This window comes from Callionymus lyra, chromosome 3 (genome assembly GCF_982586985.1).
Source record: "Callionymus lyra chromosome 3, fCalLyr1.hap1.1, whole genome shotgun sequence".
NCBI lineage: Eukaryota > Metazoa > Chordata > Actinopteri > Syngnathiformes > Callionymidae > Callionymus > Callionymus lyra.
The window spans coordinates 31,524,807-31,551,051 of record NC_141820.1 but is presented as its reverse complement, the minus strand read 5'-3'; the positions used below and the strand labels follow the sequence as shown (position 1 = coordinate 31,551,051).

The 26,245-nt window shown below is 39.6% G+C and overlaps 2 protein-coding genes across 2 annotated transcripts in view; one reads left to right on the top strand and one right to left on the bottom strand.

Annotated features, from left to right (window-relative positions):
• Positions 1-16,466, top strand: part of dlgap3 (discs, large (Drosophila) homolog-associated protein 3) — a 77,465-nt gene extending 60,999 nt beyond the window's left edge. Inside the window, exons 5-14 of the mRNA XM_087787557.1 lie at positions 3,767-3,975; positions 5,110-5,212; positions 5,294-5,510; positions 6,540-7,069; positions 7,600-7,688; positions 8,430-8,649; positions 8,705-8,999; positions 9,075-9,166; positions 9,283-9,429; positions 10,541-16,466. Coding sequence (XP_087643683.1) covers positions 3,767-3,975; positions 5,110-5,212; positions 5,294-5,510; positions 6,540-7,069; positions 7,600-7,688; positions 8,430-8,649; positions 8,705-8,999; positions 9,075-9,166; positions 9,283-9,429; positions 10,541-10,846 — 2,208 coding nt within the window. The 3' untranslated portion in view covers positions 10,847-16,466. The remainder of the gene's footprint in view (positions 1-3,766; positions 3,976-5,109; positions 5,213-5,293; positions 5,511-6,539; positions 7,070-7,599; positions 7,689-8,429; positions 8,650-8,704; positions 9,000-9,074; positions 9,167-9,282; positions 9,430-10,540) is intronic.
• Positions 16,467-17,856: 1,390 nt separating this feature from the next.
• LOC148084482 (tissue alpha-L-fucosidase-like) lies at positions 17,857-22,649 on the bottom strand. The gene is made up of 8 exons (XM_087787550.1): positions 21,847-22,649; positions 20,497-20,631; positions 20,056-20,193; positions 19,876-19,981; positions 18,962-19,162; positions 18,658-18,848; positions 18,487-18,586; positions 17,857-18,216 (listed from the first exon to the last, which is right to left on the bottom strand). The coding sequence occupies exons 1-8, from the start codon at positions 22,311-22,313 to the stop codon at positions 18,082-18,084; spliced, it is 1,473 nt and encodes a 490-aa protein (XP_087643676.1). The 5' UTR covers positions 22,314-22,649; the 3' UTR covers positions 17,857-18,081.
• Between the last annotated feature and the right edge of the window lie 3,596 nt (positions 22,650-26,245).

The following is a 26,245-nucleotide window of genomic DNA, read 5'->3' as shown; positions in this document are numbered from 1 at the left end:
ATGGTATCGTTTTGGGGTTTAATTCTCTCAATCACAACAGACTGAGTTATGTTCTGTCAGTATAATTTTGGGGCTAAATTGCATGAGACAGCGTGCATGAGGAGCTTTGGCAGGCAAGTCTCGATGGAAAGTTTTGTGAATCACCTTCATGATTATATTTTATCATACATATGCATTTAAATAGAATAGAATAGTATCATGTTAAATGGCAACACAATCAAAACGAGGCTGAAGCAACACAGAGGAAAAACATAGCTTGCTGTTGGCCGAATGTACCCACAATTCTCCAGTGCTAGCTCAAAAGTCATTTACAAAGAAAGTCCAAACCCTCTAGTGGACAGAGATGTTTTTGATCATTTGAAACACAAAGGCTGTGATGACGGCAAGTTTTCCAATTCCACTTTTTGGTGAAGTGAACTGTTTAGCTCCAGCCTTCTGAACTTCAGCTGAGTTCAGCGGTGACATGTTGTTATGACAGTTATGTCTGAAGCAGTCACAGCTCCTCGACATGTCCACAGACCCGTGTCTGGTGACATTTCGCCTGCAACACTGTGTGGGTTTGATGGAATTGTGGCCCCTGGTAGCCAAAATACAGAAACATGTTCTTGATAAGCTGTGATTTGAAGTTATTTAAATGGTTTAAATTACATCGCGACATGTAGTGATGGGTTGATGAGGTCTCATGATACAGCTTGACACAACTGATGCTGTAGCAGTGTCTTCATTTTAAAAGGGACTAGATGGCACTCTTTGCATTATAAACTTTGCCTCCAATCTCCAAACTGAATGAAACCTGGCATCATTTCTAAACTGTGGTTGCCATCTAGTGGCCTTTCAAAATTAAGACACTGTATCATGATTCAGTATCAACAGCTGATGCTGTATCATGACGCCTCATCAACCCATCACTAGCGCCATGATATGCAAGTTCACTGAACCATTAGCTACAAATAGATATAACTACAAATAATAATAATAATATTTAATTCCAAATAAATGTGGCACTCATTTCTAAAAGAAAGAAAATTAGAAGTCTCATATATATCAAATTGTTTCTAAATTCTAAAATACAATAAGTGTTCAATAAACAATAGAATTCTAAAATACAATAAGCACAATCTTAATATATTGTTCAGTTGTGTATTGTGTTGCCAAATGGTATAGACTTGTAGAGCTATTGGCATTAGCTTTTAGCTTCTAACATTAGCCTCTAGTCGTTTTTCCTATACACACTATTGTTAGCTGATCCACACAGATCACGGTAAAATTACAGTAAATAAAACAGTTTAGCTTCTTGAATTGACCTCCGTCAACGGTTTTAAGAATTTGTTTTTACATTTTATCATTCTGTTATTGTGTGTATTTTATGATCATTTCTAACTCGCTTACCACTCGTTCATTATTTCCATTACCAAACTTCTTTTGCAAGTGCTATCCCCCTCAATGCTAGCAAACACAACCTATTTAGTTGTCCAGCTAGAGTCCAAAATGAATGTCTATTTGCTTGTTTCTGTTTTTTTCTTTCTCTATTTTGTTCTTGTTCTTGAGCAGACCATCACTCCTCTGCTTGTCCTCTGCCCGCTGAAGCCTTGTTTCTTCTACATCTTATCTTGTTTATTTGCTGTATTTCCATTGCATTACTTTACTTAGACTGTCTGTTGACACTGTGAGTCCATCTGTCTTTGCTGCTTGACTGCGTGCCTTTTGTTTTGTTTTTTGTTTTGCTGTCTCACCGTCGTTTTTTTTTACTGTTTCTCCTTCTCGGTGTCAGTGTCTCTCCAGCTGTCAGAGTTTCTCTCTCTCTGTAAGTTGCTTTTGTCCCTTTTTTCTCCCTCCTTTCTCTCGCATCCGCCATGTGTGATGGTCCGTGCATGGTTTTAGTGTTGTGTGTGGTGACTCATCTGCTCTTCACGTGGCAACCCAAAGTGTTACTCATCACGGAAATGGTGACAAGTATTTGACAGCAGATATTGGAAAGCAGTCACCGAGCATGGGCTGTGGCGGGGCGGGGGGGGTAGAACCACATCTTTAGTATTCAGATCAATTTTGTTGTTAGTTGACAAGCAACAAAATTATCCAGACTACATTCTTTACGTTGTTTGTCATCTAGGGCAGGGGTCCCCAACCTTTTCTGTGGCAAAAAATGGTTCGATGTGGGTATTATTATCAGGGCCCGATGTTTAGATAAAAACATTTTAAGCATGAGAAACCAAAAAAACAACAACGGAAATACATCTCAACATGACATAATGTTGAATCTGGATTTATTTCTCTCCAATAACATCATTTTTACTAGATTTCTGGATTGCTTTTTGGTGAACTTGACTGGACATGTCAAGGCTAGTGTTACTTTTGGGAAAATCCATTTTAAAATAAAACACCATTCAACCGAAATATGTATTTCTTTACGTACGACCCTGTAACAAATGCCTCACAGAGAGGTTGGGGACCACTGATCTAGGGCATATCACCATTTCAGTCATTACTGAAAAGCCCAGTAAACATTTTCTTTTGATAATTATAAAATGCAAAGAACAGTAAGAACGTCCATTTACGTATCTTTGTCTTGCATTCATTTTAACAGTTGATTTACATGAATATTCGTAAGGAAATGTCGGAATATTATAGTAGCTAATGGATCTTACTATTCAATTTATTATGTCCGGATAATTTATTAAAAAAAAAAAAGAAAAAAAAGGACTATTTGACTAAAAAAGCTACATTTTCATCTTGTTAAAAAACAGACATTACAGACATTCCCCCACCCAAACTTCAACATATCTCAAAAATAATTTATTAAATTAGATTTTCTTTTGATGTGTGTTGTGGTTATCTGCATATAGAACAGAAGTATAAATCTGTTTATAAAGTGGGGGAACAGATTCTTTAATAACCGTGTTGAATATTTGTGAACTTGAAAACCTTGTTCAAATGACCTATTTACATCTTAAATGCCCAACTAAATATGTCTTGAAAAATATAGTGTATTTTAGATGACTCAAACGCAAAATTTCTTGGTTAACAATATACGTTTGTTTAATGTGTCGATTTATATTGATCTTATTTAAGATTATAGACATGTTAATACTGTACTATTATATGTATATATTGTATTATTTGATATTATTACTTATAGCATATTCGTTTCGGTTTCTTCTGAGAGATCTCACTTGGTAACGCCTCTAGAGTAAACAAAATTCATTGATTCACGTGTAGATTTTTAAAGAAATGAATCAATGTTAAATATCTAATTTATAATAGTTTTGATGTTAACTGTAACATGTGGTTCAAATGCATATTAAAAAGAGAAGAGCGAAGAGATTACAATACAAATATAATAATAACAAAAATTACAATAATAATAATATTAATAACAATAATGGTACATTAAAATAGACGGAAAATAATAACTGACAATTTGTAATTACAGACAATTGCTCCTGGTATTAAAACATAAATATGACTAAGTATTTCGGAAAAAAAGGAACTATATTACATTCCATATTGATTCAAATAAATGTTTATGATGTTAATTTAATATTTTTAAAACCTGTTTCCAGCTTGCTTAGTTGTAATTGACTTTCACTTTCCAAAAAAATACATGTGTGGCCTTTTTTTTCTTATCTTCTACTGACAGTACATTCTAAAAATGTGAATGCAAGGCTCACCATCAAACTGCATCACAGACACTCGGTAGATTATTGTTTGTCAGTAGCTGTGCGACACGTTGTGCGTTCCTTCAAACAACAACGTGACTCTGTGCCAGGTTCCCTCCGAGGACTGGGGGGGAGGATTTGTCGGAGGGGTGGACAGCGGCGGGGAGATTCCCTGCCGTCGCATGCGCAGTGGCAGCTACATCAAGGCCATGGGGGACGACGACAGCGCCGATTCGGACTCCAGCCCCAAAGCCTCGCCCAAGTCCACGCTGATCGCTCAGAGGGATGCGTTCAGACGGTCGATCAGCATGGATCAAAGGTGGAATCACCCAACTGTTCTTTTGTAGCTTTTCTTCCATCAACCAAGCAAACTCTTCTCCAATAATGTTTGCCTCTTTATAGGTGGAAAACTTTTTAATTAAGTTATTTCTTTGTTTTTTATCTTCTTGTTTATACAAAAAACACTGTTTTCACAGAAAAACAATTTTATTCTGAGAACACTGTTTATATGTTTCCATGTTTACCGGGTTAAATCCTGTTTTAGCTTCACAAACAGAATGTAGAAGTTGCAACATAACAAGAAAGAAAACATCTAGAAAACAAGAATAAAATATTAATAATAATTCACATAAAAAGTGTCCTCAATATCTATAAAAGTATCCCGATTATTCAGAAACCTAACCAAGTTTGTTGTGTAAGTTGCCTCAGCCAGATATTTTTAAGGGTTTCTTTGTTTTGCGTTCCCTTTTTCTTTTCTTTTTTTAAGAAATGTTTGAGGGGTTTATGTGTGAAGGGGACGTTCCAATTTCGTTTTTTTATTTTTATTATTGTATTTATTATTATTTTTTATTTATTCTAAATAAAGGAAAACAGTGCAGAGACCGCCATCTAGTGGACTGTGAAAAAGATGACACTGCTTCATGAAGCTTCATCAGACCATCACTACAGTTTAGTCTTACCAACCTTTTTCTAACAAATCTATGCTATTATATGCTTGTGAACCCAAGCGACTTTTGTCGGTGACTGAATATTATTTTTCATTTCTGAAACACAGCTCACCGACAGTGAGGTCAAAATAAATGACACAAATATTTAAACGTGATATGGATAAGTAAACAAAAGAAGCAATTAAACTTTTTCCAAACCTTTAAACTTTAAATGACCCCAATGGTCTTTGGGAAATAATGTCCCAATACAGGTTTTACCAAAAGAGGATATTTTGTGTGTTTAAGTTTTTTATTTTGTACTTTTATATGTCTGCTTTTTGTGTTTTTAGTTTTATTTGAATATTCTGTGCAACAAAAATGTATCTCAATGATCTATAGTGTTACCAGTGTGCCTGACTAAAAATGTTATCATTGAAAAAAACGAATGAACTTGAAAAGAGGTTTTTCAGATAAAAAACAATGTTTGTCGAAGGTTTGCTGTAACTAACTAATGCGTGTCCAAATAGGTACTCGTGTAAACAGTGTACCGACCCATACACCAACAGCCGGACAACACCCAAAACCCAAACCCGTTCCCGTAGCTACACCCGCTCACTGACCAGCTCACAGGTAAAACCCTTTTTTTTTCTAAATATTGTGTGATGTCACCATCAAATGTTTGACTTGACCTGTCCCTCATGTCCACCTCAGCTCGGGGACACCCTGAACCGCCAGTTTGAGGCGGTGTGCGAGACGATGTTCGGCGAGGTGGAGTCACAGGCGGTGGAGGCCCTGGATCTGCCCGGAGTGTTTCGCACTCGCAGCCACAGCTACGTTCGCGCCATCCAGGCCGGCTGTTCCCAGGACGACGACTGCCTCTCCGTGTTCTCCATGTCGGGCCCCCAGGGGAGCATCAAGAGCGGGGCCGGTGAGTCTGTGTGTGGCGATGATCTCCGGTTCGGTACAAATGAATGTGTGGTTTCGACCTTAGCACTAGGCAGCAGGAGGGAGGATTTCATGACAGTTTAGATCCCTTTACCAGAGAACAAAGTCAATCCACATTCAACAGTGTTTGGGGTTGCTAGTACGACATCTTTGAATATACATGTGCATGTTTGTTGCACATTCTCTATGTACTCATCGCCCCCTGTGTCGTCTTTATACACTTCCGATGTTGTGTTTGTCCCATTCATCCCTTGACAAACAGGATGAATGTTCATCTTTTTAAAGTAATAGATACCCCGCTTCTATTCTTAGACCTCTACAGATCAATAATTCCATTCTTTAACTTTTTAATGAAGGCCCACATGATTATTTTAACAGAGTGCACCATTTATCTGGTTATGATGCCGCTTCAAAAAGAACCCTTTACCCGTCACGAATAAACAGAAATTCTTGTTTTGTTCTTCTGTTTCTTGCTGCCCTAAAACAGCTGAGACATGCAGCAGTGCGTTTTGTTATTAATACTCATACGAGGAATCCTCCTGTGATTTATTAAAGCCTGTGTTTCGTGTCGGAAAGCTTACTGTGCGCACGTACACACACATGGACGCGACAACATATTTCCCATCAGGGTTAGGAACATTGTTCTTGCGAAAGCCTTTAAAAATGAACTATAGTTTTTCCCGCTAATGATTTTTTGGATGTGTGTTTTCATAGGAAGAAAGCAAAACTATTTTGATATCTCTCCAAGGAAATACGCTGTTAAGAAGCATGGTTTCACTTCAGCTTCTCGCACTTTTTTACTCTAATTTCTGGAGAATCGATTGGCATTTTTTTCTTATGTATACTGTAGATATATACAGCATTTAACTGCTCTCATTCCACCTTCTGTTTTGTCCCTAGTGTGTCCACTTTGTAAGTATCCTCCTCCCCATTCCCCTGTTGAAAAATGATCCTTGTCACGCTTAACAGCTCGCTATGCATCTGTCTTCCTCTTACTCTTCTTACACTTCAGTCTTTCCTTATCGCAAAGGTGCTCCTCCCCCTCTCCCGCCTCGCATGTCCAAGTCTTCGCTCTCCGTCCGTGCTCAGAGCAGCACCGAGTCCACCCAGGATGCCTACTTCCAGAACAGTGGCCAGCTGGGTGGAGTCCCTGGACCGGGGCGCCCCAAACAGCACAGTAACTCCGTGGACCTGGGCTGCACCGACGGGCCTTTGGTGCGCTCGTCTAGAGCCGGCTACTACAATACGACCGGACCCGGTCGATCCCGACAGCATAGCAACTCCGCGGAGAGCCTGGACGGGGTGAGGACCTCCAGGGAGCTGGTGCTGTACGGAGGCGGACCGGGAGTGGGCGTGAGGGCCAAGCACAGCAGTTCGGCCGACAGCCTACTGGAGGGGCCGCCAAGGCCTGTGAGGGAGAGGGTCGGGGGCAGCCTGGGGAAGTCGACCTCTTTGCCACAGAACAGTATTGTGTTGAGCAAGGCAGTCGGACAGGAGGATGGACGTGGCGGAAGAAAGTGGAGGCCATCTATAGCTGTGCAGGTAAGGGGGTTACGATGTCCTGACTTGTGTGGCAGGTTGCAATATACGGCGCACTTCATACAGGATCTCATTTCTTGTCAAAAAGTTGGTACTTTTTTCACTTTGAACCCCACATGTAACTACCATGCATGTTATCTGTAGTTTTTAGGGATTAGGGTTAATCTTGGCATCAATTAATTGATGAATTTTGGGGACGGCAGCGTAAATAACTAACTCAATCGAAAAAGGCGGTAAAAGCTTTCAGAGGAAATAGACGAAGATGACCTGAACTTGACAACGATAACCTGCCATCATCCTTTTTTTTTATTAACAAAGCAAAAGGTGTTTAGGTTAAAATGTAAATGATACTTATGTGTGAACTTTGGGAAATTGTCAAACTCAATGGGAAAAATGATCAAACGTGTAGCGATTTATATTTACAATGATATCGAAATGTATGTTATAGAATTCATCACATTTAGACTCACTTTTTCAAATTACATTTTAAGCATTTTCCATTGAAACTGCAACACTGTCTCTCTGTGTCACAGGTGGACAGCTCAGAGACAGATTCAGACGGCGACACCAAAGCGCTGACTGAAGTTCACTCGATCGGCGTCCAGGTGGAAGACGACAAAAGGTAACCTTATTTATCAGTTTGCTCTACCATCTTTAACCTTTAGCTCCTTTCTCTGATTACCTCCGTCCATATTAAGAGGGATATTAGGTTTTTGAGTCCAAATATTTAAAGTAAAACAAGGAATAATTAAGCAATTTGGTGCTTCTTGCACTTTGAATTTAAATGTATGATTGAGGAAGTCGTCACCTCCGACAGTGCGACGAGCTCCGCTTGATTTCTCCGTTGAGTTTGTTTATTTCATTTAACATTTCATCAGACACCACAGCTGGAAATCCGCGGTAACACTTTGTTCCTCGAATCTTCCCCTTCATTAGCGACTGTAACCATGACGATGGTCAACCTTTCTCGACGCAGCCGCTTTTCTTATGGGGCTAACAGTGAGGGCCGAGGTTGGTCGTATCCAGCAGAAAGATGAAAACATAATGCTCATAATCAAGGACGCTATGACATCACGGCCGGAAAAACCAAGGTGTGAGCTCGATAATGAGAGACACATCCTGGCGTAGGGGAGAGACGGATGAAGGGAAGGTGTACAAGACTAATGGAGTTACATTCATCACACGGCCTGCTAGCATGACACCAGCTCATACTGATGTGTCATAAGTCAAAGGATTTAGCAGCTTGTCGCAAAACTGAGATTCAGAAACAGCAGGAATTGCATATATTAGAAGCTCTAGGACTGGTATATACTTTGCTGTGTGACTCAAAGGAGTGCGCCCGTTGCGTCTCCCTGCGTTACAGGCGAGCTCGTTTCAAGCGGTCCAACAGCGTGACAGCAAGCGTGCAGGCTGACCTGGACCCCGAGGGCTTCCCGGGGCTCAGCATCGCCGTGCCAACGCAGGACAAGAGTCTCCAGTTTGGCTGCTCCTTCCAAAGGCACTCGTCGGAGCCCGAGTCGGCGAGCCAGTTCACCGAGTGCCACCGCACCGTGCACACGCAGGGACAGTGGGCCTACAGAGAGGTGGGTCCTCACCGATTCATTCACAGCCAAACACAAATAATATGGATTCTTTTAGGACTTCATCCAGAGCGGCTACACCACCGAGGCCTGTCCGGACGACCCGAGGCCCCACCAGCACCCACACTTGCCCCCGCGCTCTCATTCTCCGCTGCCCATCACCTCGGACAGAGGCTGGGCCGGCACGCCGTCCCTGGAGGGGCCCCGAAGTCTGCCCGACTCGGGCCGAGCCTCGCCCTGCATGAGAGATGGAGAGTTCTTCCTGCGCCTGCTGCAGACGGAGGTGGAGAGGATGGAGGGCTGGTGTCAGAACATGGAGAGGGAAGCGGAGGAGAACGATATCCCAGAGGACGGTGAGCTCGGATGAAAAACACATTGAAAATTCAAAATTTCTATTTTGCATTTATTCCCCGTCCTCCCCCATTCAGCTTTGGAGCTGATACGTAATGCAGTTGGCAGTGCACAGATGCTCATGTCTCAAAAAGTCCAGCAGTTCTTCCGCCTGTGCCAACAAAGCGTGGTGAGCGGTTGCTCAGAACATACTTTCACATTAACCACAGTGGATGATTTTGCACATTCCAACACACAAGTCAGGATTTTTCTGGAGAAGCTTAATGTTCATATGTTATCACTCAGGACCCGTCTGCATACCCCCAGCCCACCTCTCAGGACCTGGCTAGCCTGTGGGACCTTCTGCAGCTCAACATAGAGGACGTCAGGGTCAAGTTCCAAGATCTACAGAGGCTCAAAGACTCCGGGTGGAAGCTCACACTTGATAAGAAGGTGAGGAGCGTAGAGGTCAAAGTCACACTGGTGTCTCACAGAGCTAAGATGGCGACGTGTAAGAAAGTGGCACAAGTGACCACCAACCTCTACTAAACTGCCAATTTGAACACTGTTATTTATATAATTTGTGGGAAATTATTTATTTTTGTACTTCGAGGATGACGATGAACAGTCGTTTTGTGGTGCTTTGTTAGTCCAATCTTGCTATGTGTACCTAATAATTGTCAAAAGATGTCGAAGTGGAGGACAGACAGAAGGCCTCCAATTTTTTGTTATTTCACTGGATCACTGCCACAAACCAACCTACTACCTTTTAAGGAATTCAACAATAAAACTTTTATTTGTTTTAAGTTGTTTCCTTCATTTTCTTTATCTTAAACATCTCAACTCTGGTTTGTTGAAAGTGCAAATTCACTACATCTGCCTTTAAGACAAAACTAAACTAAATTAATGATATATTTTTTTACTATCTTAAATGGTTAAAACACAAAGATGTAATACATAGATATATTACATCAATAAATTACTTTATTCTATTGACCTGCATATGAAATCCTAAATATATATAATTATTTCATGATGAATTGACACAACATGACATTCCTATGTTATGTTTACAATACTGGCAATAAAATGTTCTGATTCTGATGAAGCTTCATGATACAGTTTCTTTATTCCCAGAGTTCACTAAAAGTCACTCTCTGCTCTATAATCAATCGCTTTGAACTTCTATTCTATTGAAACCTCACATCGTTTTAAAACTGAAGGCCCCCCTTAGTGAGCATTAAAATATAAGACACTGCTTCATGAAGCTTCATGTGCACATTTTAATCCTATATAATGTCGACAACACCAGTTTATCTTTATTAAAGGCACTAGTGCCATCAATTTTTAAATCTATATCTTAATCAAGGAATATACTAACTTTTTTTCTCTTTTCTTCTCCCTCACATTGTCTTTTCCCAAATCGTTGGTTCATTTCTTTATGTTGCATCCTTATTTTTTGGTTACTACTCTGTTCTTCCATGTCCACATTTTTTTCTTCCTTCCTACTTTCCAAACCCATTCCTGTTTACATCATTCCCATGTCAACCTTGTCCCCGGTCAGGAGGATAAAAAGCTACCTCCTCCTTTACCAAAGAAGTCAGCAGGGGGCGTGACGGGAACCCTCAGAGCCGATAGCATAGGCGACGTAGGGGGCGGCGGAGTGTCAGGGAGCCTGGTGGTGCCCCGGGTGGGAGGACATACTCTACCCATTAGGGAGAAGTCCCTGGACCTGGCGGACCGCCAGAGGACAGAAGCAAGACGGAGGCTTCTGCAGACCAAACGCACCGCATCCTTTAGGCAGAACTCGGCCACAGAGAGCGCCGACAGCATTGAGATCTACATTCCCGAAGCCCAGACCCGACTTTGAAACAAGGCTGTCACTTTTCACCTCCACCCCAGATTTCAACATTTCCCTCTAGCTTGATTATACATCGATTGACGTAGACTAACATTTAAAAAGTAACCATATATACATTTATAGTTTTGCTGAGGATTGGGAATTGGAGAGCATAATTCCCTCTCTCAGCCCGTCCCATTAAAATGAACCGGCGTCCTTGAACATGACAGCCTTTCCTGCTCATTACCGCAGCAGACTTTGTCACCTCGCAGGATATCGGCACACAAACAGAGCAAGGCGGCAGCTCCATTAGGATTTGTTAGAGAGATCCATGGACATGTATCAGTTCAGTATGACCTCCTCCCCAAATGACCTTGGTGCCATTTACTCTTCTGAGCGTCCCAATTATCTCCTCCCTTACTTAATACGGAGCGTTACTGCTCTCAAGTGCTGCTTTTCTAAGCATACTTGACGAGATAAATAGAGGGTTTGTACTAGTGATGGACTGATGAAGCTGTGACCTTATTGTCAGAGCCCACTAGATGGCACTCTCTGTCTTATAATGAATAGCTTCACAGCTATACCATTGAAACCCTACATTCTTAAACTGAGGTTGCCACAAAAATAGGACAATCTTCATGAGTTTATGGTGTTTATAGTAGTCTCTGCTGAGAGATACATACTCTGCTGAAGTAATAGTATCATGTAGAGCCAGTATCTAAGAAATGACATAAAATATTAGACTTTGTTTTAACAGTGGCTAGTGACGCTTCATGAAGTCTTATTGTCTAGAGCTCAGCAAGTGGCGCCCTCACTTTGAACATTAGCTGAAGTTTCAATAGATTTGTAGGGCAGAGAGTGCCATCTAGTGGACTCTTAGAAAAAAAAGATACTGTTTCATGATGCTTCATCAGCTCAAAACTAACAGCAACTGATAACTACCAAAATTGTACCTATTAGAATAGGCATTATATTATTATAGGTAAGCCTAAAGAGAAACTGAGCAATACAGTCGTTGACAGACAACAAATGTGGCTGTTTGTTCATTTTAAAGATGTTGTAAAGGCCTGAAGGGAATAAGGAGATAAAAAAAAAGGGGGGGAACCAACTTTAGGCTTGCTGCGATCAAAACTTTCAACATTTGGAATTCTGGGATCGCCCTTCTTTGGTCTGGTGACTTCTAGACGAATTCAAATTTTCTCACAAGAGCATGATTGAATCTTGAAAGCTTTATATGTGTCATAAGATAACCAGATATTTAAAATACGGGACTTACTTATACCTTTGTTTCCACAGCAATGGTCTGATTAGAGTTTTTTTTGTCCCCAACATGTAAATTAAAAATAGCTATTTTTGATGATCATTTAATCATATATATTAAAAGAAAAATAGGAAATGGTGTTAGCCAGTGTAATCACCACTTTCCTTTTTTCGCCTGACATTTTCCCGTCACTCAACAATCTAAGGGCTGCGAAGGCACAAACCTGTGTGGAAAGCCACCGCAAACTTAACCGTCTGCCAGACTTTGAGGTGATTCCATGTCCTCTTCTTATCTTCACTGGAGTAGAACAGCGGGAAATCCTGACTCAACTGACATTTAACTGACATCTGTCCACACCTGAAACTGCTCTAAATCTCTTTTGCCTTTCAGCCTTTCACCTGTTCCACAAAGGACCCTTCACGCGGCTATAGAGAGCGTTGGGGTGATATTTTTCAGTGATATTATAAAGTATTTCGCTCTCTTTTGAACTAGCGAGCCGGCCCCTATTTCACTGTGAGACTACAGTACCCCCAAGTGGTCAGAAAAACAGACCCCCCCAGAAACACCTGAGGTATATGTAGTGGTTTCATCAGGAGTTGTAATGACACAGCCATGTAGGAATAGTACTTTTTGTGCTTCAATTATTGTAATTAAGAGAAAAAAAAAGAAAGCAGGCACGAGTTCCAGATAAAGAAGGGAAAGAAAATATTATAATATTGAAAAAATTGGGGATAATTGGTTTTGTTTTTAGAATATTTGTTCGAAGTGTGTTTTCCGTTCCGACACCTTGAGATGCATGAATTAAGAAACTTTTATCGGATCATATTTCTAATCTGGTGGTTTTGTAAGAGTTTTTTTGTGTATGTGTGTGTGAGCGTGTGTGAATACGAACGGCTGAACAGGTAGAAAAAGGACTTGTGAAGGCGAGCGGTGTCCGAATCAGCCATTTTACAGTAAATTGATAAATTCCTATAGCATGATCTGTTCTTTTGATTTCGTCTTCTAAACATTTGGGATGGAATGTGACGGACGGTGTTTTTTGTTTTTCAAAGGAGATGTATATTTTATAAATTTATAGATTAGTAAACAAGTTATGATATGATATTGTACAGCAAAGCATATATCAAATGTGAAATACTAATACTACAGTATTCTTATCATAGATTATCCAAGTGTGTGATTTAAGAGTTGTTTGTCATATCCAATTTCAAGAAGTGGGTCAGGGTTTCACAGGGTATTACTAGCAATTGTGGTAGGATCTTTTCATAGGTATTTATGTATATCCGTGTGATTGCAGTAACCTAGACCACCTCACCGTCGGACTCCCACCACTTTAGCAGCAACATGTGCCTAAACGTGGATGTTTTCTTTGAACAACGGATGGTTTGTATTTGTCGAGGAAATATTACGACGACCTGTGACTCTCACTTTCACTGGGACTGAATTTGTCGGCACCGCATGTTTAACGACAAGCTCTCGTAGAGATTTCTTTTGGTTTGTTTGTTTTCAAACAAGAGCGTTTTTTTTGTAGCTTTTTTTTTCCGTTCTCTACTGTTACAGCAACTTGCTACTTTGCTTTTGGATGATATTGGATTGACCTCGGAATACGAAGACACTGGAATATTTGGACTACGTGTCTTGCTAATTCGCAGCGTGGGTTGCAGAGCAGCCTTATCCTTCTCCTCTGTTACCCACAAACATCTCAGTGGTTTATGACACAAAGCACAAAGACCTGCTTTTTATACTGTTACTCCACTGTGAAGGACTCACAATCCTCAAACGGACACAACAAGCGACGGCCAAGTTTGGAGTTGGCCCTGAGGGACGCCACATCAACTCTTGCTGGGTTTTCTTTTTTTTAATCCAAAGTAGCATAAGATAGACTTTCTTTTTTTTTACCACAAGTTGAGGTGTTAGCAAGCCACCTTGCCTTGATTCTTGGTCCATTGCAAACACATTTTATTTAGCAATTGTGATATCCATGATCTGTGTTGTGTTTCCGACCATCTACCGTGTCCACACATGAAACGTACAGGGGCGCCAGCTGCTATTCTCGTCCGAGCACTCACCAACAAAACCAGACTTCTGTTGTATGACCATTTTCTCGAAGTGCAAAAATCGCTCATGGACAACCGGACGGACAACTCCAAGTACCTCAGTCTCTACTAGCAGTGTCTCCTACCACGAACACAGACCTCTGTCTCAGGGGAATCTTTACCACGGTGAAACTGAAGGAACTCTTGAAAAAAAAAAAAGAAACACCACGAAGGAAGTTTCCTATTTTGTTTTTTCTGGGTGTTAAAGAGGATCAACTCTTGTAGCTATTTTATGTGAATAAAGAGCAAGCAAGAGTGTGTGGAATGATGCCATGAAGTTGTTCAAGCAGTAAGTTTGGGTTTTAGTTACAGCAGTTTCAACTGAAAACTTAAAGATCATTTATTTTTGCTTTCGCTGCTTAAGACCAAACCTTTCTTTCACTTCTGGTTCACTGACTAAATGCAGGAAAAAAACATGGTTATCTCTGATTGTAGACGTTGACATGATGACTTCATACACATTACTGAAGAATCGTTGTCAACACAAAAATAACTTAAAAGACAACAGATTAGAAGAGTTGATATAAATCAGACGTGTTCGTATCCCAACCTTGAGACGATTTTATGTGACTCACTGTGGCTTTTTTTTCTATTTAAAACCACAGATGGTGATTTATGGAATACTATGGATCTGAGTTAGGTTAATAAAATGTAAATAACTACAAAAGTTAGGTAAAATAAGAAAAGTTGGGTATAAAAAAATGGGTAAGAAAAGATAAAAGTCTCACCGTTAATCTTCATCTAAGTAGTCTTGACGTTGCTGCCTCTTCTTCTCTTTAACACAATTTTTATTTTATTTTTTTATCAAACTTTGAATTTATTTTCTTCGGGTTTCCATAAAGTACACCCTTTTGTTTTAATAAATAAAAAGTAAAGATTGTTATCACTATCCTAAGAGTCTGATGAAACCACCAGAAAGTAAATATAGTTGTCGGCTAATTAAGAAAATGCATTTCCTGTCTGTTTGTAATGGTTGAAATCAAAAGCTTGATGAATAAGAAAACAGTTTATTGTTATCTTCGGACTTGAACGGATACAGTTTTATTAATTTCCTCTGCTGTATTTGAGTGTTGCCTGAAGCCTTTAGTTTCCACCATGTTTAACAAGAAGTAGCAGGCAAACAGAAACAGTAAAGATAGAGATTTAAAATGAATAATTATGAATTAATAATGACTTTTTTAATGAAGATTTTTCTTCCATGTGCTCACAATTTGTCAGAAATGTTGAGAAACGTAATAAGGATAACATCCTGGTCACGTATGCTTGGTAAAGACGTCGGTGGTTCATCAGTAACATCTAAGCTTTATTAACACCTCTGTGGGACATTTTCATCTGGTGAACCATTTTCTCTTTCTTGAACTCTCTGAAAACTGCTGTAACTAAAAACTCCTCGTGCCTTTCGCACCGGGTTCAAATGCATTTGTGCGTGCACTGGTGTGTACTCCCGCGCTAAACACACACACTTAACAATATGGATGAAAGAGACAAGTGAGCAATTACTGTGTAATTACCTACAAAACACCCTCATACTTACTAAGCTGTAAATACCTGGACATCGCTTTTCTCAATGCTACATATATAGCCATTCAAATATTATTATTGGTATAATTAATGTCATTAAAAGGGATGGAAGATTCGCCGCCGCGCTCATTATTCTAACTGGTGTCGAGCTGATGGTGTGTATTATATGATGAACGCTGCTAGCAGGAGGACGGGAAGATGCTAAACTGGACTTACACAAGAGGACGTGCCGGCGATGGACACTCTCTGAACTCTTTCTTCTACTCTATTATGTAGCAAAAAAAACGAGTTAGCCCCCGTTGTTCTCTGCACATACTCTTTGTCATGTTCTTCGTATATCTCTCACGGCACATGTGGTTCTTATCAGACGGGTTTGATACAGCGAAGCTGCTCCGTCTCCCGGGGAGGAAAAACAGCTTTATTCTTACGCTCCACTCTTTTTGATACCTGTTTCAGTGCGTTTTTGTTGGACGGGAGCTTTTAGCAATATCAGCTGTAGGACAGTCATCACCACCTGAAGCATGAGGTTCACCAGCGGGGGGAGAGAGGGAAGGTGGTGTGTTGTTTCATGACCATTACCGGCTTGTGTTTTCTTGGATGAAGATGTGTCGACGCGGCACCTCGCGATGCCGCTCACGCCCGAATGATGGCACACTGTGACCTGGTTAAACCCCAACACAGAATGTAACACTGTTGTGGAAACGTTTTCTAATAGGTAATATTAATACTATTAATATGATTATTATAAAGCTATTTTAGCGAGTTAAATTAGGCTGCTGTGTCTCCTTTGTATTTATTTGTGTTGAATCTCTGACTCCTCTCTCACGTTCATGAAAGTTTCTTTCAGACTCTGAACCATTCAATAATTATTTGGTGAAGTTTCATGAAACAGTGTTTTCTGGTATATAATCAATGGTTTTTGATAGTTATTCTATTGAAACTCCACATCATTTTTAAACTGGTCGCCACCTACTGGGCTCTCAAAAAAGAAACTGATTCATGAAGCTTCACAAACTGTCCCCCACCAGATGGCGCTCATAGTTTAATGAAAGTTGTTTTTTTTATGTCAGCTATCAAGATAGACACTGATTCATGAAGTTTTATAACTCTTTCTTTATCTTACAAATACTTTACACACACAAAGAATATCTCACTCTATCATTTGTTTTTGTTTGTCTCTCATTGGTAATAAGAATTGTAGTTTTTCAGTGTTATGTGAAAGATAGTTTACATTACTGTTAATTCAAGCAACAATACATAATATTTGACAAATGGCCACTAGATGTCACTCTCAGTCTAAAAATGATGCCAAGTTTCATTGAGTTTGTAGATCAGAGCCAAACATTGTAATGCAGGGAGTGCCATCTAGTGGTCTTTCAAAATCATGACACAGTATCATAATTCAGCTCCAACAACTGATGCTGCATCGTGAGGCCTCATCAACCCATCACTACTGGCACTTTTTTAACTATTCTCTACCGTTCATGAATTTGTCTGGACGACCCGCCCAGTCTTTTAGTGTCATGTGACCACCAAACATTACAGCAGTAGGTTAGAGACGGTGTTTTCATATAAAGTACTGAGACCAGGCAAAAAGTATTAACAGTATTGCAATGACACTGTTCTCACACTAGGAGGACCCATAAACACTTTTTTTTAATTAGTCAGGAATTGGCATTTTAAACATGTACCTTTGTCTATTCATACACATATTCAAATATATACCAAAAAATCTTCAAAAAAAATTAACAATATAAAACTATAAATTGACTTTTTGGCAACACTTCCACTATCATTGGCCAGTATGGAAATTTCCATATTGTCATTGTGTGAATATTTTCATAATGTATTAGAAACAATCCAGTTCTCACTGGGTGTTAAAGGCATTAAGTGATTTAAATAATCTATATTATTGACATAAGAGTTCAAAGAAGCAGTGTCCTGATTTTAAGAACGCACTGGGGGGTGCTTTTAGTTTCAGATTGTTGTTAATAGTTGAGAAAAAGATATTCATAGCAAAGCCCAGCCTAACTAGGACCAAGTTTGGTTGTCATTACATAGGTTGTTGTAACCTCTGGCTAACAACATTTGAAGAATATATTTGGGCACTAAAATAATGAATTATCATTGCACATGGATTTAAACTTTTTTTATTTTATTAAATAACAATTGAAAACAGCATTCAATTCAAACAGTACATTTAAATCAAAATACAACAAGACTTTTAATTAAACAAGCAATGTTGTCACTTTGAAACGTGACTCATTGACACTTAACAGACGAGCTTGGTCATTACGCCCTCGTGTGGCTGATTGGAAGAGTGCGTGACGAAAAACGATTAAAAAAGATGCTCAGGCAGGTTCTTTCCCTGATGTTCAGTTGCAGAATCAAAGGATGTTTTCCAGTTTAAGAGTCCAGGCCTGAGCTGGGGTGTAGGGAAGCTCAGGCAGGAGAATGCTGAGCCCAGTATTAGGTTTAACGGGTGCCCAGGATAGAGGCGAGTTCATCCCCAACAGGGTCACCTGGACAGAGGATTTATTTATTTATTTAATATATATGTAATATATCGACAACTTTAAAATTAGCATTTGACTCACATTAAAAGTTACTTTTCATATCATCGCAGATTGTTTCTAATTTGTTCGAATGACTCACTTGCTCTTATCTCAATTAATCACAATTAATCGTCGATAAACAAAACCACCAATGAGAAAAGTCATTAACCAAATGCAGTTACGCCAAAGAGCCAGCAGAGGGAGTCCCACGCGGACACTTAAAACATAAATCAGTACCTTGGTGTTCATTGTTGTTTTGGGTTCCAGTAGTTCCAGAACTGACATGGGGGGTCGAGTTGTCATGGTGACGTACACAGTGGATCCCTTACATGTGTACCTGGTGGATCAACATGGACAATGTGAACACATGCTTCTAAAAACAAAAGTCCGAGTGAGTCTTCCACTCACCACACGGCTGTCGTGGTGTTCTCCATCTGCACCCTCCAGGGTTTAGAAGAGTAGATGGCTTCCCCGTTGACCTTGAGCCAGGCTCCCACTCCCAGGAGTCGCTCCACAAAGACGGGCGGGATCATCCCATCTGGACTCGGACCCACGTTCAGAAGGTAATTTCCTCCCAGCGCCACAGTTTGCACCAGGTCCTGAGAAACATCAGAACCACAAATCCACTTCTGAGCAACATCACACTTATTGTCTTCGACCTTCTTTGCATTTATACTTAAATATTTTCAGTTAAAGTGTCTTGAATCGTCACCTCGATGATGATGGGAAGTGGCATCAGCTCGGTCATCCTCATGTTCCGTCTGTAGCCCCACGACATGGTGTCCACCGACGTGCACTTCTCCCACTTGTGTGCGGGAAGCTGACCGGGCGTGTACTTGTCCTCGCAGTTGTAGTAGCCGCCATGTTTGCACGCGCAGCCGGACCCCCACCTGTCGTTAGTCACCACTGTGTCCTTCAAACACAACAATGACAGGGTAAAGAATATTGATGAAATTTTATCTTGCAGAGGATTAGAATATATGAACTTGTATTTCTGAAAGTCTAAAGAGAAAACATAAATAAGTTACATTAAAATGCTTTTCAATCTTTGAAATAACAAGATTATTTTATTGTATTAACTTTATAATTACATAATAATTATGTAGTTGTTGTTATCGGTTACATCTTTACATTGTTATAAATATAATATTTAAATCTTGTTTATTCCGGATTAAAAAAATGGATATTGCTGGTATAGAAAGTTGATTTCTCTTTTCACAGTTTAGCATTATTTTTAAATCTTTTTTACATATAATACTCTTGAAAATGCTAACTTTTAAATATATACACTTGAAAAAAGGTCCATCCCTGAGCTAAAATTATTTAATGTTCATTTCAGGGTATTTTTCCTGAATTCAAACAAATAAATTATCCAAAAACAAGTTTATTTAAAGACAAACTCTTGTCATCATATTAATTGTTTTCCTTAAGAAGGGTGTTGGGATGTACAAACAGTAAAACAAATTACTAAAATATTCATAAATATTTAAGATGTTAAGGGCGCTTTGAAATAATTAATGTTTATTATTATTTATTGCCAAGATTTTGGTTTGTTTTTAATGTAACAAATGTCATCAAGTGAATGCAACACAGCGTTAACTGCATTCAGGTCCATCAGACTCTTACTTTGACAGGGCTGTCGTTGTAGAGCCACGCTAGGAACTGAGTGGAGTTCCAATAAGTATCCGGTGCTTCCCAGTCCCCATCGGACCAGATCAGCTCGGGACGGTACCTGCAGGTCACCATCAGACAAGTAAAATGATGCATCAAGTCTGTAACATATGCTGATTCTCTTTTTCTACCCACTTCAGCACCATGTTGTGTAGTTCTGGCAGCAGTTTGTGCTGCACAAAGTCCTGAGTCTTGAAGCCATTTTTCTTGTCACTCAGGTATAGAGGATGGAACCACTCGTACAAGGAGTTGTAGAGGCCAAAATGCAGAGACCTGAGGTGGGAAAAAATTGAATGGCGAAAAGGATTTTCAAGTCAGGAATCAGGTCGGAAAGATCGACAGATTACAGATTTACAAATTAAAAACACTTGAATAATGAATATAATAATAACTGCAATGTTAATAAAACACAATTATGTTCAATTTATGAAGTGTTTTAGCAGAATTATGTGCAATGAAAGTGTTTGATTAGCACTGTTTTTATTGTCTCGATCTAAAAGAAGCCATCTATGTTTCCCTCCAACAGAAAACATGGTAAACAGTCAGGGTAGAAATAATAAAAACGTAAAGACTCACCTGTTGCGAACTGCCACCCCCAGGGCTTCAACAAGATCCTGGTGAGGACCAGTATCTACAGAGTTCCAGTTCCAGGAGTTTGGAGACGGCCAGTTAGTAAATCCTTCATGGTGTTTGGCTGTCAGGACGATGTATCTGAAATGTAAACATGTTTAAAGCTTCTTCCATAATGTTGAAATTGAATGTTTGCAGGGAGCTGGAATTAATGTTTAAACTATTTCAACTTGACGTTCATAAACCCCTCAAGACATTTAAACTAACCTCTTTGGCTTACACCATGTATGTCTTAAGTCAAGCCCAGGGGCCATTTGCGGCCCTCAATCAGTTTTCATGCAGCCTGCAGACTACATTATGTGTACGTGTAACTGTATTCAGCCAGGTAAAAATAAAATACACAACAATTTAAGTTCACAACCAAACAAACTTTTTTATGACAAGCTTCCAAGATTAAAATAAAAAAGCATGACAAAATGAAGTTGAAATGAAGCTGAACCTGTCTCAGTTTGGTCTTAAACTGGATGTAGGGATAGTTTATTTAATTCTGAACTTCTGATTGAGATTTCATTAATAACATTCAACCCAAGTTTATCTTTCAAATCATCAAAGGCTGGTCTTATTTGAAAAAGTTTTGGGCACCCCTGACTTAAACTTACACTTGTATTTAGTGACGAAGCTTCATGAAGCAGTATACTTATTTTTAGAGACCACTAGATGTCACTCTTTTCTCTGCAATCAATTGCTTTGAAAATCTATTCTAATGTCACCATTCAACATTGTTAAACTACTTTAAGAGCGCCACCTACTGAGCTCTAAAAAAATACACTGTTTCATGAAGCTTCATCAGCCCTTCACTTCTTTTATTAAATAACGCAAAACTTTAGCCTCTTTTCTTCATGTTTAGTCTTGATCTAATTTCATTATTATGCATTTTTGCACACTTTATAATGTCAATTAAGACAAGTCACAAGTGTTTTATTGTTTTTTAAATTCTCAGACTTTATGCAAATAGTTTACAAATGACTTATTGACTAATTCGCAGGATTTAAATGTTACAAAATATTTTAACATCCCGTTTTATTCTATATCTCTATATATTTCCAAGTGGATAGACGTGTGGTTTATTTAATTTATTTGTTCATCTAAATCTTTTTTTACAATTTTCTTTTACTTTTTACTATTCATTTTATATGGAAAACACCGTTATTTCTAGAAACATATACTAATGAATGCACTGGCTGTTGTTATATATTGATCCACACCTGCTTTAAACACATCTTTCACGTGAATCTATTCATTTCAGTCGATACTTATTCAACATTGTTTTAAGGAAGAGCAGCAGATTTGACCTACTGTGCCCCGGAAGCTTTAAAGATGTCCGCCCACTCTGAGGGGTCGAAGAACTGTGCCTGGAAGTGAGGCGCGAACTCCGGGTAACTGAACCCGGGCGGATAGTTTTCGGACATGAAGTCCACGCACTTCTGATCCGGCGGACTCTGACCCTGCCAGTGCCACCAGAACCACTCGCTGCCGAAGCCCGGCACAGAAAAGACCCCCCAGTGGATGAAGACCCCCACTTTAGCCTGGTCGTACCAAGTGGGCAGAGGTCTGGAGTCCAGACTCGTCCAGTCCGCGGAGTATCGAGCCCCCGATACCGCCCACGACAGAAGAACGATGAAGGAGGACAATATGTTCGGAGTCATGTTTTTTTTAAAGTTCTTCAGGACGTTTAACGGTTCTAACGACATACGAACAGAACCAGAAACAATCCTCAACACTTCTCTCTTTTCTTCTTTTTCTTCCGGCTGACAATGTTTCATCGCATTGCTGCCCCCTACTGGTGATTGTTTTTACTTTCGTTTTATAGGACCGTTATATGGAAGTTGCCATAAACGTCAATCATTCTCTCGCTCCATAACGTATATCTAGCGTTAAAGTATGCGAAAGAAAATGTATATTTTGTTTTGTAAATGAAATCCAGAACCACTTTTAACCAATTTCCCGAAGGAGATCTCCAGAGGGATCAATCAAGGTGATCGAATGTAATCTAAAAAAAAAAAAAAATTATTTGACCTTTATATCTCTAGAAAAGTCTTGTTGGATTCACAGATTGTGTTTTTTTCACAGAAGTTCTGGCCAAGTCCTTGTCATATATAAAAAAGAAAATATGTAATATACCTTTACCCCTCTGAAGTCCGTCTGGATCATGAATAAAATTGATTTACATTGAATGTATTTTGTTTTATTGTTTATGAATTATTGTATTCATTTTTTATTTTTTTTATTTCTTAAATTTAAAGTTTGTATATATATATATATATATAAACAGACTGCTTTTTTTTTTTTTTAGCTTGAAAATAGCTTTAAACTAGTGATGGGTTGATGAAGCTTCATGAAGAAGTGTCATTATTTATTTATTGAGTCCACTAGATGGCAGTCTGCACTATTTAACTTTGTTTTGAACAACTGTTTTAATGAAACATCACATCCTTTTTAAACTGAGAGCGCCACCTACTGACCTCTAAACAACATGACACTGCTTCATGTAGCTTCATAAACTCATGACTACTTTAAACGTGTCCTCATAGAAATCACATTGTCTCAGTAAAGTTCTGTCAGTATAATTTTGGGCTCAATTGTGTACGTGTGATACGACCTGCTTGAGGGGCTTTGCCAGGCAAAGTTCATCACTTTATTTTTAAATTAATGTTTTTATTTTAGACATAACATTTTATCAGTAAAATTACACCAAATTGGAAAATTGTTTTATTGAAGAGCTCAAAGTGGTTTATTTGCAGCTGCTGTTTCCTTTATCTCTGCGAAAACAGTTTGATTTAATCGATCCAGGACTAGATCATGGATGTCACGCAAGTGGCCACAAATTTTTACTGATCCAAACTTTGGGCCAAATAAAATTTGTATTTACCCAGTAGAGTCTGAATTTGATATTGTCTTTTCATTCCTTGATGGTCTAGTTATCTTTGGTATCTCTGTTTCTGTTCTCTTTTACCAAACTCATTCCAGTTTTTACTCATATTGTTGACCTCCATAACCTTGTCCCTAATATTGTCTTAAACCATCACGACTTCATAGGTCGCCATTTCAATATAAGGATTATTTATTGATAGATTGATTTTGAGACCACCATTCAGCCGGCCACATCAAATGATTTAACAAGCCAGATCCACTGGATCATGAGTTTGAAACATATGCAGTAGATTATTTGAATCAATATTCTTGCGTTACATTTTCTCCCTCCCCTATTATCTATGTTATATAAATGATATATGTTTAATACGTACGTAATATTTAAGTTATTTTGGACTCACTTTACAAACACAAGCACATGTAAAGAATTAGAAACACACAACCATCTGCAAGACACAACTGGTTTCTCTAAAGGAATTGTTGCACACACACCCGAAGTTAAAATCTGATGTTTTTAATTCATCGTGTGTAAGAGAAAACGTACAAAGCCAATCTCTCAAGGGGTGTGCATGTTTCCATGTTTCACACCGCACACACATGCCAGCAGACACACACAAACACGCTCTGCCCTCCTCCTACCCCCCGGAGCGATGGGAAACCCAACAAAGTGACTATTAAAGTTGTTTGTGGAAGTTCTGGTGGTCACTCTCATCAGGAGCAGGAGACGGGCCCGTCATGTGTGTGTGTGAGTGTGCACTCTCCACATTCCAACGCCATACCGTCCGCCGACCACTGGCCAGCCTCGCATGAGAGCCGCGCCGTCACCACAGTTCAGTCCTGACGCCAGCCCCGAAGAATCACATTACACACAAAACGCTAACCCCTGAGACACAAATGTGCACACAACACCGCATAAACAAAACACTGAGAATGGCACACACACACACATCAACCAAGGGCATGACACACACTCGCACACTCAGTCATATAAACAATGTGCGCTCGGCGGAACACACACATTTGTGGACCACAGACCGCAAACACGGCATCCTGAAGTAGATCAAAGTGGTCTCATGCAGTAAACAATCGCGACTCTCTCATCCTCGCATAACAGTTAGCGTGAAGCACGACACAATAACACAGATCTGAGGAACTTTGGGGTTTCATGCACACCCAGTGTGTGCCAGCAGGCTGCATGGTTCACACCATTTCTCTTTTTTTTTTGGCCTCTTTAGCTCCTCTAATGGTTCTCATTTCTCCTCTCTCGCCTGCCTCCTTCCTACCCTGTTATTGAACAGCTACTCCCAATCAGTCAGCGAGCCGCAAGGCTTCAGATCTTTGTTTTTTTGTGCATTCTCTATCAGCAGCAGTATTGCGTTTCGTGTCTTCTCACCGTCTGTCTGTTGTTGGGGAGACAGCGGTCCAGACGAGATATCCGCTTGCACGCCACAGAAAATCCAGTGATACGAGAGTAATCCCACTGGCATTGGTCCTGGTTTCCTTCCAGTCACATCCACGCAGCAATCACATTCGACCACATTCAACCTCCGAGTCACTTGTCAATAGAGACCAGTGTTGATGCAGATTATGGGGTCTTCTACAAGCGTCTCAGGGGCCACTAAGAGCCTACTAAATGCCATTTTGAAGCGCGCTATAAGGTGTCCAGATCTTGCAATGGTCTTGTGCAAAGGACTTCTTTGTACCGTGTTCAATAGTTAGGGCGCGCTGTACACCAGGGGTCTCGAACTTGCGCCCCTTCAGCCATTTGGGGCCTACAAGATGATGTAGTGCGGCCCTCTGATGCTAGAGCAAGTAACTCCTAAGTTAAAATTGTATATGTTATTTAAATAGTTGTGATTGTCAATTTCATATTGAACAAAAACAACTGGCACACGGTGGCGCAGTGGTCAGCCTGATCGCCTCCCAGTAGGAAGGTTTTCAGTTCGCTTCCAGGTCCAGGTTGGGACCTTTCCGTTTGGAGTTTGTATGTTCTCCTCGTGTTGTGTGTGTTTACTGCGGGCACTCTGGTTTCCTCCCACAGTCCAAAAACATACAGAGGTTGGGAACTTGGGGTAATTTTCCATAGGTGTGTGTGTCCAGTCCTGCCCAGGGTGTCCCCTGCCTCTCGCCTGAAGAAACTGGGATAGACTCAATAAGGGATTAGGCAAAATAAATGAACTAAAACAATGTAAAATTTGTCAAAAATGGCCCAGAATAACAAAGATTACACAAAAAATCTGTAAGACGCCCCAAGTTCATCAAGAATCTCTGGGGACCTCCTGACCAGTTTAGTTTGAGACCCCATCTGTAAAATATTATTGAATCCCAATGTCTTAAATCCAATCCATATCTTTATATATTGACGCCTCTTGACAAGAAAAGAAAGATACAAATAAACAAAAATTCTCTCCTGCAGTGCATGCTCAGATTAATGTCATGTGTTTTATTAGAATAATAGAAATAGTTCTTTCTCTTCTTCTTTCTCTTTCTGTGAAAACACAACATTGCAATGCATATGCAGATGTTTAAATGTTTTTTTTTGTGTGTGACACATCTCACGGTTAAATTTGTCACAAACAAAATGTTATGATTAAATGATGCATGTATACTATAGTAGTTGGAAACATGTCATGCATATTAGAAACAAAGTTGATTATAGATTAGGCCAGACTGCCTCAATTAGTAAGATTATTTGAAAGATCCTGTAAAATGATCCGCTTATGTTTGAGAACTAAGCTAAGATTCTTATTTTATTGTATATTATTTAATCTAATATATATGCACATATGCACTTTTAAAACCTATTTTTCAATTTCTTTCAAAT

What these genes read in the sequence shown, in the direction of transcription:
- LOC148084482 (XM_087787550.1), bottom strand. Translation starts at nt 22,313, where the DNA reads ATGAAACATTGTCAGCCGGAAGAAAAAGAAGAAAAGAGAGAAGTGTTG. An exon ending in GGGGTGGCAGTTCGCAACAG is followed by an intron (nt 20,194 to 20,496) that starts GTGAGTCTTTAC and finishes TTCCCACCTCAG; the next exon opens with GTCTCTGCATTTTGGCCTCT. An exon ending in ACAACGACAGCCCTGTCAAA is followed by an intron (nt 19,163 to 19,875) that starts GTAAGAGTCTGA and finishes TTGTGTTTGAAG; the next exon opens with GACACAGTGGTGACTAACGA.